Source organism: Protomyctophum bolini, assembly GCF_963924005.1.
Source record: "Protomyctophum bolini genome assembly, chromosome: 15".
Taxonomy (NCBI): Eukaryota; Metazoa; Chordata; class Actinopteri; order Myctophiformes; family Myctophidae; genus Protomyctophum; species Protomyctophum bolini.
Window position 1 is genome coordinate 29,389,899 of NC_137876.1, and position 14,746 is coordinate 29,404,644.

At 42.1% G+C, this 14,746-nt stretch overlaps 1 protein-coding gene across 7 annotated transcripts in view; it reads right to left on the bottom strand.

The window, feature by feature from the left end:
- Nucleotides 1-1,074: 1,074 nt before the first annotated feature.
- dctn1b (dynactin 1b) overlaps nt 1,075-14,746 on the bottom strand; it is a 54,475-nt gene continuing 40,803 nt past the window's right edge. For 5 of the 7 annotated variants that reach the window (XM_080783681.1, XM_080783678.1, XM_080783679.1 and 2 more), the window contains 15 exons: nt 13,911-14,063; nt 13,057-13,217; nt 12,140-12,308; nt 11,991-12,059; nt 11,081-11,293; nt 10,375-10,536; nt 9,957-10,088; nt 9,507-9,635; nt 9,040-9,182; nt 8,122-8,291; nt 7,035-7,162; nt 6,124-6,310; nt 5,778-5,851; nt 5,371-5,460; nt 1,075-3,089 (listed from right to left, as the gene is read on the bottom strand). In XM_080783681.1, the coding sequence (XP_080639807.1) occupies nt 2,952-3,089; nt 5,371-5,460; nt 5,778-5,851; nt 6,124-6,310; nt 7,035-7,162; nt 8,122-8,291; nt 9,040-9,182; nt 9,507-9,635; nt 9,957-10,088; nt 10,375-10,536; nt 11,081-11,293; nt 11,991-12,059; nt 12,140-12,308; nt 13,057-13,217; nt 13,911-14,063 (2,118 nt within the window). In that variant the 3' untranslated portion in view covers nt 1,075-2,951. The remainder of the gene's footprint in view (nt 3,090-5,370; nt 5,461-5,777; nt 5,852-6,123; nt 6,311-7,034; nt 7,163-8,121; nt 8,292-9,039; nt 9,183-9,506; nt 9,636-9,956; nt 10,089-10,374; nt 10,537-11,080; nt 11,294-11,990; nt 12,060-12,139; nt 12,309-13,056; nt 13,218-13,910; nt 14,064-14,746) is intronic. The other 2 variants (XM_080783680.1, XM_080783683.1) reach the window with 1 other exon arrangement.

Here is a 14,746-nt window from a genome sequence, read left to right on the forward strand (position 1 = left end):
TTCTGCCCTGCGCGCATTAGAGCTATGGAGTATGGACCAGAGCTAGCCTGCCTCCTATAGCATGACCAGGTCACAATAAAATATGCCAGGATTGGCTAAATGGATTACATCTCCGTGTTTTCTCCGAATGCAACGTTAAGCTGCAGAACTACGCATAGCTTAACAATCAGGGTCCTCCATTTTAAATTGATCAGAAAGATGGGTAACAGGGTTACAGCAGGTCAAGTGGACACTTAGGATCGACAGGTCACTTGTACACCTTGGATGATTGGGCATTAGGGATATGTGGGCACTAGGTACAGGGGGTTGTAGTTTTTTCTGGCACCTTGGTCGATTACCTTTGACCTCAGTACATTTTATTCTCAGTGGGACAACTGGGATAACTGGGCACCTGGACAACTTTGCACAGGTGGGCAGTTTTTTGCCACCTTGGTCGGGTACCATTGACATCAGTACATTTTATTCTCAGTATTCTCAGTATCTATCTCTGATTGCACACTGTATGTGTATGCCCAGGCAAACATATTAATGCAGACATTTTGTAAGTGCTCTTCAGATGTCAAGGTTTAACTTTTTAAAGCATTTTGCACACCATTGTACACCATCACTTGTTTACCTTTACTACCACCATATGATAATATTGTATCTGTATTTATTTATCATCATTTCCTGGGGAAACAGAAAAGTACAGTCGATCTGTGAGCTCGTACATGGATTATCCAATGGTTGTTCCGCCCGGTCAGTGAGTGACATCATCAAGGTCCACCCCCTCATTAACATATGGTTCATGAAATAGATTTAAATGCATATTTAAATGTACATTTAAACAGGGTTGTAGTTTTTCTGGCACCTTGGTCGATTACCTTTGACCTCAGTACATTTTATTCTCAGTAGTAATTCTCAGTGGGACAACTGGGCACCTAGGGGTAGGATAACTGGGCACCTAGGGGTAGGATAACTGGGCACCTAGGGGTAGGATAACTGGGCACCTAGGGGTAGGATAACTGGGCACCTGGACAACTTGAGGGAAACTTTGACAGGAAAAGACAGAAATCCGAGGACTGACACAGAAACTAGCCTTAATGTCTTTTATTAATCAGTGGTTTTACATTGGTGCAAGAGCAGGAAGCGACACTGGGAAAGACCAAGACAGATAACGCAGGTTGCAGAAATTAATCCCTAAATTGCTTCTTTCCAGAGAACAGATTTCATCCAAATAAGGGAAAACAAAAATGTGCAAAGTCTGTATAGCTTTCCTCTAATTGTAGTTGTCAACGCATTACTGTATGTGCAGGGTTGGGTGGGTAGTAATGATGAAACATATTGTATAAGGATTACAGTAATATGACAAACTATAAAAATACTGTTGAATAGAAGATTGCATAATTGATTACCATTTGAGTATCATGAACAATGGATACAAAAAGTTCACACAAACTGACTGCAAAGTGGGATTATAACCATTTGGGACAATAAGCCTAAACTCACAAAATGTAAATATAACTGAATTTCAATAACAGTGGGTTATGTTACTGATTCATTGTAATTAAAACATGTTTAGCTTGATTGTTGGTTTATTTTATATAATGTTGTAGATTACATTTGGGAAATAAACAACCCAACCCTAACATACAGTATATTGTATAAGAAATTCTAAAACAGGAAAATATTGTGGTACTACAATACTGTGTAAACATGAATAAATAGTTTTAATGATGCATTAAAGTATAGTTTAATAAAATAATAATAAAAAATAATCCAAACCCTTTCAAAATCTGATGGCAAATGTGGTGATGTCAAGCAAGGATTTTTTTTGGCAAAGATGTTGTTTTGCTTTGAGGTCTACAAATATATGGAAAAGCAAACAATTAAGGCAGGTGACAAGTCTTTACCACAAGGCTCTCTGCATGTTTTAAGGCCAAAGAAACAAGTTAATTCTACACAGTAAAAGGAGTCTCTTACCAAACATAATTAATAACAATTCAATATATTTCTGAGGTGTCTTAAATAGTAACATTACCTACACAACTGGTGTACTAAGCATGTAAAAGTGGACAGTAATAATAACTTACTGGCATTTTTTACTTTATGTAATAAATACTAAATAATTGAATGACAACCGACTTCCAAAGTAATTTCAAGCTGTTTAAATAAAACATGATAGAATCTGTAATAGCAAAAAGTTAACAAAACAAATCCACCGAAATTATTGAATAATATTTCTCTTTCTGTGCAGTCCAAAGGCCTGTTCAGGTGCCTTGAGGATTTTGTTCAGTTAGCATACCACAGTAAAATAAGTAACCATTATTTCTGGGTGAAATAACTTGAAATCTCACCAATATTCTTTCCCTTTTACAGTCAAGTTTATAAAATGGGACATTATAAAATAATAACACAGATTATACTTAAAACAGTCACATCGCTTGTGGCATCAACAGCAGTAGCTGTGGAGCATATAAACAAGGGGGGTGGATAATCCATAGTAGCATAGTATGCCATCCACTCCAGGACCAACAAGGGCTTATGACTTTTTTTTCCCCTCTCCTAAATCTTTTAATTTGCACCAAAAAAGTAATTGAAAATATTGTAGATAGTTCTGTACTGTAACATGTGGTCATGTAGATAAAGGTATACATTCTCAATCTGCATTCTGTTCTCTGATATGTTTGTGATGTGTTCAGTCGTATTCCTTTCTTTTTATTCCATTTAGAGTTGAACGTCTAAATTCATAAGAGTGAAAACCCAATCCTCTGTGGAATTGGCATAATGACTAAATGTGTAAACCCACTTATTCTAGTGACAACTGACTGATAAAAACCTACCGTTTCACCTACCAACAGTGATGACAGTGTTACAGTAGACTAGTGAAGCCCTGTTCGGCCCTGGAGTGGAAGCCATAAATGGAGGAGGGGAGAAGTTTGGAGTGGAAGCAGGGGCTGCAGGCAGGGCGCCTAGCTCCGGAGGAGACTGTGCACTCTTTGGAGCTGGGACTGGGACAGAACCAACCGGTGGACCTGCTCCTGACCCCGGGGACACGGGACCATAACCCGACCCACCAGCACTGTGTCCCCATGTTTCTCCTCCTTCACCTGGGGAGAGGAAGAGGAGGCCGAGTTATAAAGGCAAGTTTAAGCATAGAATGCAGTCAATGTGAATCTGTCAATAATGTGAAGTATTGACAGTAATATCTTGGTGTGGTATGGTCAATTTAGCTATTTTTGAGGGGCGCTAGCTCCTCCATTTAGCTTTTGTCCCTACACGTCTCATATTTGCCATTGACAATGAAAGGAGAAATGAGGTCATATGTGCCTCAAATATGACGTAAATTTGTGGCAACACAAACATTAAATGCCATTGACAATGAAGGGAGAATTTACGTCATATGTAGATTCAAGATTCAAGATTCAATAATTTATTTGCCATGTCAACAAGTTGATAGGAATTTGTCTTGGTTCATACTCAACAGCAGACAACCATAGATACACAAACAAGAAGGACAGTACAATACAAAAACCAGCAGCATATGAAATTACATTCAGTTTTTTTTAAAGTGCTATATGCATATACTGTACTATGAGTTCAGATGTCTAATGGCTACGGGGTAAGTGCTATCCCTGAAGCGACATGTAGAGCTCTGGATACTTCTATATCTCCTGCCTGATGGGAGGAGATTGAAGAGGTGATGTGCAGGATGGGAGTTGTCTGCAATGATTTTATTTGCCTTCCTAATTATTCTGGTGGAATAGAGTGAGGAAAGTGTAGGGAGGCTGCATCCTATGTTTTTTGATGCGCGACGTACTACTCTTTCCAGCTTTAATTTGTCTTGAGAGGTTGTGTGACCAAACCAGACAAGCATGGAGAAGGTGAGAACACTTTCAATAGTGGCCCTATAGAAGTGAGTCATGGCTGCTTGGCTGACTTTGAACTTCTTAAGCTGCCGCAGGAAATAGAGACGCTGGTGTGATTTGCTTATTATGAGACTGGTGTTAAGATCCCATGATAAGGATTCATGGATGGTGGTCCCTAGGAACCGGAAGGAGGAAACTCTTTCTACCTCTTCCCCATTGATGAAGAGGGGGGGTAGGGGACACGATTTCTTTTTCCTAAAAATCTATGAACATCTCTTTGGTTTTAGAGATGTAGTTGTAACTCTCACACCATCTCACCAGCTCCTCTACTGCTCTGCGGTAGTCGGTTTCAACCTCGTTGGTAATAAGACCTACTAAGGATGTGTCATCAGCAAACTTATACATCATAACTGTACTAAAGTGAGATTGACAGAAATGAGTGTATAATGAGTAAAGAAGTGGAGAAAGGACGCACCCCTGGGGGGCCCCAGTGTTTAGGAGCCTCGACAGCGAGACGAGATCACCTATTTTGACCACCTGTTTCCTGTCACATAGAAAATTAAAGATCCATTTACATAGATGTGTGCTGACGCCTAGCTCCTGTAGGGTTGAAATCAGCTTCCCAGGCACTATTGTGTTAAATGCGGAGCTGAAGTCAACAAAAAGTACACGAGCATAGGTGGATCTGGATTCTAGATGTTGAGTAATAGTGTGCAGACAGAGGGACACTGCATCATCTACACTCCTATTTGCTCTGTAGGCTAATTGGTGGGGATCTAGTGCTATGCTGGACAGGTGTTTACATACCAGTCGCTCAAAGACTTTCATAATGACAGATGTTAGGGCAACAGGTCTATAGTCATTAAGACAGGTGATATTATTTTTCTTTAGGACAGGAATGATAACCGCAGATTTAAAGCAAGCAGGCACAGTACAGAGTTCAAGTGACCAGTTGAAAATGGAAGTGAGGACAGGTGCAGGTGTAGACGAACAAATAACCAATCACATAAATTCAGTTGTTCATGAGATGATGTATGATGATGTATAATGGTAAGAACGCCCCTCATTTCACACGGGTGTGATTTTTATTTTTATAAATCCATCCTTGTGTGTACTGGAATGTATTAACCTGACTCTGCCAGATGGTGGCGTTATTGATTCACAAGTTCACAACACAGCCTTCATCTTGGATCATTCACAGAGTAGTGATGAACGGAGCCGGCCGCGGCTCGGACCAATCAGCGGCAGCTACAGGCGGGATCTGCCAATCACCTGCCAAGTAGCCTGGGGAAAAAAAGGGCCCGCCTTCTTCAGCGATTGGGCTACAGCTACAGTGACTCCAGATGGAAATCGGTTGTGAAACATGGCGTCTTCCATCTTGCGGAGTCAGGTTAGGAATGTATGCCCAATGACACGGAACGTGTTTGACGTCACTGGGCATACATCGGCCATCTTCTCACATCAGAAAATTCACCTTCAAGTGTCTGTTGATAGAAATTCAGCGTTGGCTTCATGCTCTTACCTTTACGAAGGCGTTTGAGGGAAATGTGGCAAAGTCCGATGAGATACGAGCTCCTGGCTGCTGGTTGACGACGTGCTCCGCTACCTCATCCTGACAATGAGGTGCAATAAAAGAAAAGCAGTTTTATTTTTCTATACAATAAGGCTAAAACTCTCCTTGAATAAACAGAAGTGACAAAAAGACAGACCCTCTAAAGTTGTTTAAAATGTTCCTCTACTTTCTTAGCCTGATCACTGAAACCTCCATCCTGAAGTGTGGGCGGAGTCTATGGTGTGCAGTTGTGTTTTTTCTCAGTGGGTGATAAACCACATCTCTAGGTGCAGGCATGGCCAGTCTCGTCTCTCTGTGCTACACACATTAATGTTCATTTGCTGTGTGTGCGCGTGTGCATGTGTGTGCATGCGTACCTTCAGTCTGTCCAGTGTGTCACTGAGGGACTGTAGTCTAGCAGTCTGTTCCAGCAGCTGGGCACTGGGAGAAACTGCAAATCAAAACAAATCAGATGGATTTGCAAAGTGAACGATGAGTTTAAATGTGACTGGATATGTCTTTGTATCTACTGTATGTATGTATATTATACAAAATCAAATACACAGTCAAAAAATACAAAAAAGAAAGAAATCCCAGACTTTCCCAGATTTTTGCATTTGCTGAACCTAAAGCAGCCTGAACGCACCTCTGATTTCTCCCATAAAACACTTTCCTGTACGGTCCTTTCTAAAACACCAACATGTTCCACCACGTGTAGAGTACCTGGAGACTTCCCGGTGATGTCCACCACTTTGACGTTAGCGCTCATCTGCAGCAGCGTCTCCAGCAGCTGGTCAGTCTTACGGTACAGAGCACTGGAGACCACCTCTGGTCGGCCTCCATCTTTGGAGGGCAGCTTGGGCACATGGAGGGGGGGCAGAGAGGCCAGCTGGGCACGCATCTTCTCAGCCTTCAGGATGGAGAATAGAACAGAACAAATCATGTTATTGCTGCATGAATATGAATCTGCATTAGAACACTTAAAATTAATTCTGTGTCTTATTTGTTGCCACAGCAATTAGTAATTTGGAAACATGCTCAGGCCCTAATTAGTAAGCAATTAAGTTGGAATGGCTATTTAGCAACATTCATGTTATATACACCTGAAACTTGAAACTACAGCCAGTACCAGTGCTTCCACTTCTTATACATGCTGAAACAGTCCTGTGCTCAGTTGGCCCAACCAGCATATTTGTTTTAAAGTCACAAGCAGAATTCAGAATACTAAAGCTTGTATTAAACGCCTACAAAACAAAGGTCACATGGTTTGGCAGGAGTACTACAAAGAACAGCTCAAAGCTTGAGGTAGATACAGTTTACAAATACCTTGGCTTCTGGTTAGGTAGCACTCTGTCCTCAATACACTTAAGCCCCTTCTCCCATTGTACCAAAACTCCACTGACACCCACTAACATCTAGCTTTTCTTTTTGGTAGTAATTCATGTATTGTTGTGTGAGAGAGGAGAGAGCAGACGCTGCTTGCAGGCACTGTACAAACACACATTTTACAGGACCACTATGGATCACACAAATTTCGGGTGAAAGAACGGTTATTAAGACCAAAATTGTTCTTAATAACCTGTCTGGTTAAATAAATGTTAAACAAAGAAGACAAGTGAAAGACATTGACTCACCTTGAGCCTGTTGTTCTCATTCTTCAGTTGTTTGATGCAGAGTCTCTGAGCCTCAATCTGCTGAGTCAGCAGTGGAGAGTCTATCACCTGCACCCCTGATCCTGTACCCATACCTTGGACGATGCCTGCTGTGGGGATAAGACATTAGTTATCAGCACAAGACCTGGAAAAACACTGAAAAACAGAAATAATGCCTTTTGGGTTATGCAAAAACGGTCCGTGTTGACATTAGTTTGTTCAAGCAAAATACAGTGTACAATACATCTAGGAATTAAGCATTAAAAGACACTTCACCACTTTTCAACCCATCTTCAATTCTTCATATAATAGGTCCTCATTAATAATCATGATAAAATGTGACAATTTTTTCTTGTCTCATAGGAGGGCTGTGGGCAGTTCAGAAACCCGTCCACCAGCGACATCATCGATGGGGAATCCAAGCTAATAGAAACGGCAGGCTTTCTAGTCCTGAAAAGGTGAAATGCGATAATAAAAAATCTAAACATTTTTGTAAAAATAGATCTTGTTTTAAAAAAACATCTGCCCAACGATGATGTCACTGGTGGACAGGTTTGTGCCATTTTATCAGGATTATGAATGAGAACCTATTATATGAAGACAGGTTAAAAAGTGGTGAAGTGGTCCTTTAAGTATTGAGAATATTTGGGTCAAAGCATGCAAGAACAAAACACACTTGGTTAGAATTTGAGGTAATCCGATTTAAAAGAATAGACAACTTCAACATGCAGGGTCAGAGACAGAAGCCAGCATGACTTCAGTCAGTGTGCAGGTACCTTTTTGTTCTTCTGTAAATTATAAGGAGGTGCAGAGACAGAAAGGAAAGGAAAGAAGAGATTATAGGAGACGGTGAGGGAATCAGAAGGTGTTAGGGTCACATAGGGGTTTAATCAGCACCTGGGTCTGACATTATCTTTCACCACATAACTAAGTTTAAAGTATTTTGTTTCAAAATGAAGCAAAAAAAAAAAAAAGAAAACATACAAAGGTCACTGTTTTAAGTATTTTAAACTAAGTTTTTGTGCTGTATGTAAGACAATACAATGATGAATATCAGAGATTAACCTACCCTCACTTCCCGACATCCCTACAATGGAAGCTATGCCTGATGGGGATGTTCCTCTCAGCCCGTCGATGGTCATCTTTGATTGGCTGTTGATGCGCAGCTTCAGCTCCGCCTTCTCCGATTCCAGTTGGTCGATGTCGGCCTGCAGAGCATCCATGGTCTCCTCAAACTCCCTTAAGAACAAAAGATGCCATTATGGAACAATGTCCAAAACGCTGAATCACTACCATCAGTGGCAAGAATGAATTACTTACTTTAAGCGTATTAGAATATATGCAACACTAGAATGTGTTCCATTTACTTCTAGTCGCAGCTTGTATATGGATTAATATTTTGTTATTACGTACCTTTGCCTTCAGTCATGTATGAGTGGGCTATATCTTGCGCCACCCAAAAACCACGCCAAAAACCTTTTAAAATAGCTGATCTACAAGCTCACAACGTGTAGATCGGCTAGTTGAAATATTTTAACATGATTTTCAAAATAGTAAAAAATGGCAAATAAGTTTAGGGAAGAGGGATAAGGGTGGCGCAAGATGGAGCCCGGTGTGTGTTAAGCTGTGTTCAGACTTGGATAGTTTGATTACATACAAAGTCAGTCAAGACGAGAAGTTGCGTGAACGGCACCCGTGATCATTAGCTGATAAATGATAGTAGCAGGAATTATGCTAAATATATTGAACCGAGCCGTCTTGGGTGAACGAGCGGGTCCATTTGGTTACACTCCAAAGTTAAATTACTGTGTCTACAGACAATCGGTGCGTGACACAAGGAGCGACTGGACTTTCTTTTCCACCTCTGACCTGCGCGACCAAAGTGAAGCGATTGAAGCAACTGGAAACAAACATAATATATATCTTCAGGTTTGAAAGCAGCTTTACAAATACTACAGCTCTCATGTTTTGAGAAACAATATCCTACTTCTCTTTCTTCTTGAGCAGTGTCTGGGTCTCATCCAGTCGCGTCTGTATCTTCTCCACGCGTTCATCTGCGTCTTTGGACGAGCTGTCCAGCTTCTTCTCCAGCAGACTCAAGCGCACGCTGGCCTCACTCAGCTCCTCTCCCTGGGAAACACACAAAATCACCTCCATTTGTTTACACTGCATTTTTAAACAACTCTTCTACAGTTTGTACTTATTATGTGTAGTGTCTGGATTGCATCTAGCGTTGGGATCACAATGATTCCATATCTTTGGGACGTTTACTTCACTTATCTGATAACAAAATCCTGAGTCCACTGAGGGTGGAAACGCTCAGGATTGTGTAGTGAGTGTGAGCCAAGTCCCACTTATGAACTTACGCTAGTGGGTCAGGTGATTCAACTAATTAAAACACATTGAAAACCATTGAAACACTATAATCTATTTGTAACCACAGACTGTCCCCACCTTGATCTTAAGAGACTTCTTTAGCTCCTTAATGACGGTCTCTCTGTCCTCCAGCTTCATACCAAGACCCTCTGCGTCAGTGATCTCTGCTCTCAGAGCTGCTGCACGCATCTCCACTGGTGGTGGGTTCTGGGAAATGACAATAACAACAACATCTAAAACTGGGGTGAAAAACAAGGCCCCTGCTTCAGTAATTAGATGATGCAAAACTGAAGGGGAAGCCATGTTGAACACATCTGTAGTCATGGAACTGTTCACTTTTAACTTTTGAGTATAACTCCATATATTTTGGTAGTAACTTTGGATTAGTGACTCAACGGAATTCCTAAGACATATTGAAATATTGAATAAACATACTGCATGTCTTGCTTCCATTTTCAATACTACCATTTCAAACATCTTCTACTGTTAAATGTAGTGTACTGTATATACAGTACATGTTCAAATTACTTGGTTCTGAGGCTTCTCTGAGTCATACTCTCCCTCCTGCATGGCAGTGGCCATCTTGTTCATGGTTGCTATGACAAAGCCGCAGGACTGTCGCAGACACTCATAGGGGTTGGTACCCGGCGTTCCATAGATCTGGCACAGATAAATGAGTGGACATGATAACGTGTACAATATACAGAAGAACAGTGGAACATGCTATATAGTACTGGATGACATGCAGCTTTCGTTTGGGGATTAGGTTGAGGGGTACAAAATCCATTAATTTTATTTGCAGCACATATCTTCAGACCAAGAACAATCACAATACTCCATTACAGCCCTGAAATGTCTCCTGTCCCCTGTAGTGTCAGGGGCCCAAAACATGGCCACTGACAGAGACATTCTATTTGTAGGTATCACTTTCATTAGAGAGCTTAACCTGTTCTCCCGCCTTGAACGCCACATCCTCCAGTTTGAGGGCAGAGAGCCCCTCCTGCTCGCCGAGCGGAGCGATCATCTGGGCTCCTGCGGCGGCCACCTCCTGGAGCACGGCCACCACCCAGGTCAGGTGCTTCCTGCAGTCTGACAGCGTGTCCGACACCTGGGGAGCGACGGGACACCTCGTCAGGATCAGTCATCGTCACAATGCCACTTAGCGGCATCAAGCAGCATTGTTTCCATCATCACCATCACCCTTGTACAATGGGTTCAGAGAGGATAGTGTCCTTCTCAAATTTGCCACAGAAATGTCCTCACTTCATGTCTAAAGGCTATGATCCCGGAGAGCATACCTATTTACACACACCTCGACAGTGGGTGCAGGGCCAATAAGGCAATTATGGAAGGAGGTAGGGCCCGCACACCATTCTTTTGGTAAAGAATTACTTTATTCAATAAAGTAATTCTTTACCAAAAGAATGGCGTGCGGGCCCTACCTCATGTAATAAAAGGAGAAACATTGCGAAAAGATCCTTTTGGCCACTACTGCCAATCTACATTGCCTCATGACAACTACAGTATCATGGCTTTCATCATAATCCAAAACATATCATAAGCTACAGTATATAATACCTAACTAATTGATTGATGAAAAGAAACAAATGACCAACAAAAAATAAATAGCTGGAGGTGAAGTGAGAAGATACCTGCGGCCCATAGTTGAGCGCTGCTGGGATGCCGGGCACGTCCGTACCCGGCATACGGCGGCGGATCTTCTTACAGAACTGTCTGATGTCACTACAGGACGTCTCCAGGTCCTTCAGCAGGACAGCCAGGTCGGCCTTCTCCTGACCCGTGTGAAGGAACGCCCGCAGGCGGCTCACCTCCACGGCCATGCAGTCCAAGGCACTCTGGGTGAACTGCACGGGGAACGAGGCAAAGATACTGCTGAGCCAACAGCTCTAGTCTAAGGCAGTGGTATATGCAACCTTTTCCATATCAGGGACAGTTATTTGTTTTTGGCATGTGAGCCACGGACCACCATTTGATTAGCCTCTCAGACCTAAAACTTTTAATATTTTGTTTCGTCGCTGGATACGATTTCCGCCACAGTTCCAAACGTTGATCAGAATAACAATTCTTCTACATTCCCTAATTGTAACCTCCTAATTGAAACCTCTTGTACATTTTGTAATGCAGATGTTAACAATAACTTAACTCGTATAATGGTTTCATACTTTCATTATACGCTCTCATCAGTACAATCTATAAGGGTCCAAACTTGGTTACCAACTCCATCATTTAGCTGGGGACCACCTGGAACCCCCTCAAGGACCACTGGTGGTCCCTGGACCACTGGTTGAAAACTACTGTTCTAAGGAAACTTTTAGTAGAACTAAAACTTCTTTTTTTAAGGAAAGGTGGGTAGCATTTTTTATTTATTTATTGAGAAAGACTGCAGGAAAGGTTAGGTGTCAACAGCATGGAGGATGAGGATTGGCACACATTGAAAACCTCTGTCTCTTAACCATTGACTATTCCATCAATGAGCATGAAGGAAGCACATTTCTCTGTATTATGATGTATTTATGTACTGTAGTAAACATGAGTACTTACTCTGATGTGGTCTGCCAGCTGCATGGTGCAGTCCTCATTCTGGTCTACCAGGTGGATACTGTACAGGTGCTAAAACAGTAACAATAAAATTAACACACACTTACAGTAAGTGTGCTTTGTATATGACTACATATAGAGTGAGTACTTACCTGATAATATTTGATGGCCTTGGTGAGAGGCTCCACGTTAACGGTCTCATCCAGCTGGTCTTTGTGCAGCAGGTCAATGAGGAAGTCCAGGGAGCGTTCATGAACGCTCATCTCAGGGTACAGAGACCCAATCCTCTTATACACCTCCACACTGCACTGGCCCAGAGCCCTGACACGCACACGCACACGCACACACACACGCACACACACACACACACACACACACACACGAGTATACATCTTGGACTGACAATTATTCCCCAGGGAACAGATTTTAATAGTCAGATTAATGAACTTGATGTTACCATAATAGTAATAGTAAAACGTATTCAGCTAATCTCGCTAACCACTGGAGTGGCTGGACCAATCAGCACCAAATCTTAGTATGCACGCTACCAGCACCATATATATATGTTTTATACCTTTTTTGTTGTTGTATATATATATATTTCACTTTAATAGTCTAAAGGGCTGCGATCCTGCTGAAATGTACGTCACCACATTGGAGCCACTTCAATATGTGGATCCCAAAATACACATAATTATCATACCGTAGTTGTATTTACCATATATGGCATACAGTAGTTATAATTACAAAGTTGTTCAAGTACAAATGCATACATACTGAAGGACAAGTTCAAACTGAACAAAAAACAAAACAACCAAAACATGATAAAAATGCAGCGGAGAAATGTATAAATCCTGTGTAAAGAAATAAGTCACAAGACTAAACTGTGTTCATGCTGCATAAAGTAGAGGAATGATAATCGGTTTCATGCAATGGCATACCTCTTTTAGCTCTACTGAAAGCACAGTAGTACACAGCAAAAGCATTAGTGTTTGTTCGACTCCAAAGAGTGTAAAACGTGTTCCATTTGCACAGTCTTAGTCTTTGAAGGATTTTAGAGTGTACATACTGTTCATATTTATGGAGCGTGGCCTGCAGCAGGCAGAGAGAGTAGACCAGGCCACCAGCAAAGCTCAGCTGTTCGCCCGCAGCACCCTTCAGTCCTGTCCGCTCCGCACAGCTCTCATTCAGGTCAAACTTCTCCTGGGCCTGCTTGCTGATCAGCTCAGCCTGAGGAGGGACAGATACACATGCTGTTCACTTCATTCTGAAAGTCTACACTATGTAAGTACAACGCTTTAGATGGATAAATTAACACTGGGGATTATTTTTATTGGGTACACACTAGTACTACACAGGCTAACACACTAGAACAGACTCCCCCACTGCAAACTGTGCACGCACACACACAATTCTCTCCTTCTGGCAGTCCATCGATGTCAAACATGACGTAGCTTCCTTGCGCTGTGATGAGTTTGTCAGTTATTGAAGTTATGAAGTCCTATTATGGAACCACATATCCTGTCACAGTTAGGACATGTGAGGCCTAGAACAGGAGGCTGAGATGGTACTGGATCAGCATGAAGGGGTCTTTGCTGGCGCCGCACCGTCCTTTGTTGGGGGTGTTTCTCCTCGAGGTGTGTGACCCCATAGTGGCATAAAGAACACCAGAGTGGCCAACTTGCTGCAGCTGACTGTTGCACCTTTTTAGAGTCTGTTTCAGCAGTTTTGGACCACCTGGCTTCCTGCTGGCTGACAGGAACTGTCCATAAAGCACTCAATGGGGCAAACGGCAGCCAGCCATCTGGATGAGATGGCCAACCATGCCGCCTCTGTGCTAGGGTTGCCTCAATGCCAATGGCACACGCACACACACACACGCACACACACAAACTAAACTTTAGTACAGACTGAGACATTTACCTTACAGATGAGTCTGGGCAGAAGCAGCAGCACCAGGATGCAGTCATGGTCTCCTCCATGTCGCAGGAAGGACTCTGGCATGAAGGAGGTCAGCAGAGACACCTGTCTGTTCGCCTGGCCAACCTCCATCTTCCTCAGCTCCATTTCTATGGCCTGAGGGGACACACACCCATGTGAATGACAACCAGTAGTCTGAAAAGTACTAATTTTTAAGTTTTTTAAAGTATCAATACTGCACAAGTTTACATACGCATTATGTACGTATAAAAGATATTTTGAAAAATAGCAGATCTACAAGCCATATAGGGTAGTAGTGGTCCGCCCGGAACCAAAGATCCGAGCCCCGAAACGAGAACCGAGCCGGTTCAGGACCAAAATATTGACTTGTCCCTCGGATGGATCGGATCAGTTGACACGGGTCTCGGTCGGATCATTGAGGACCCAACGACCAGCTGTTTATTATTATTATATTAAACCTTCGGTTTTTAAATGAGACATATATGTTGTAATTAACCGGGACCAGTACGGTTCTAGAGGTCTGTTTTGGATCTACAAAGTATAACGAGTAACTAAAGTTTTCAAATAATTGTAGTGGAGTAACATTTTATATTTGCCTCTGAGAGTAAAATAAGTACAGAAGATTAGAAATACTCCAGTAAAGTATAAATACCTCAACATCGTACTTAAGTACATTACTTACACACCACTGATGACAACACTACAAAAGATAAATACAAGCATGCAACACACACAAAAGCACATGAATGCACATTGTTCTATTTCGTCCCTGCTGACCGCCAGAGGCGGTGCTTTAAGCATGAATATGTCCTTCGCGC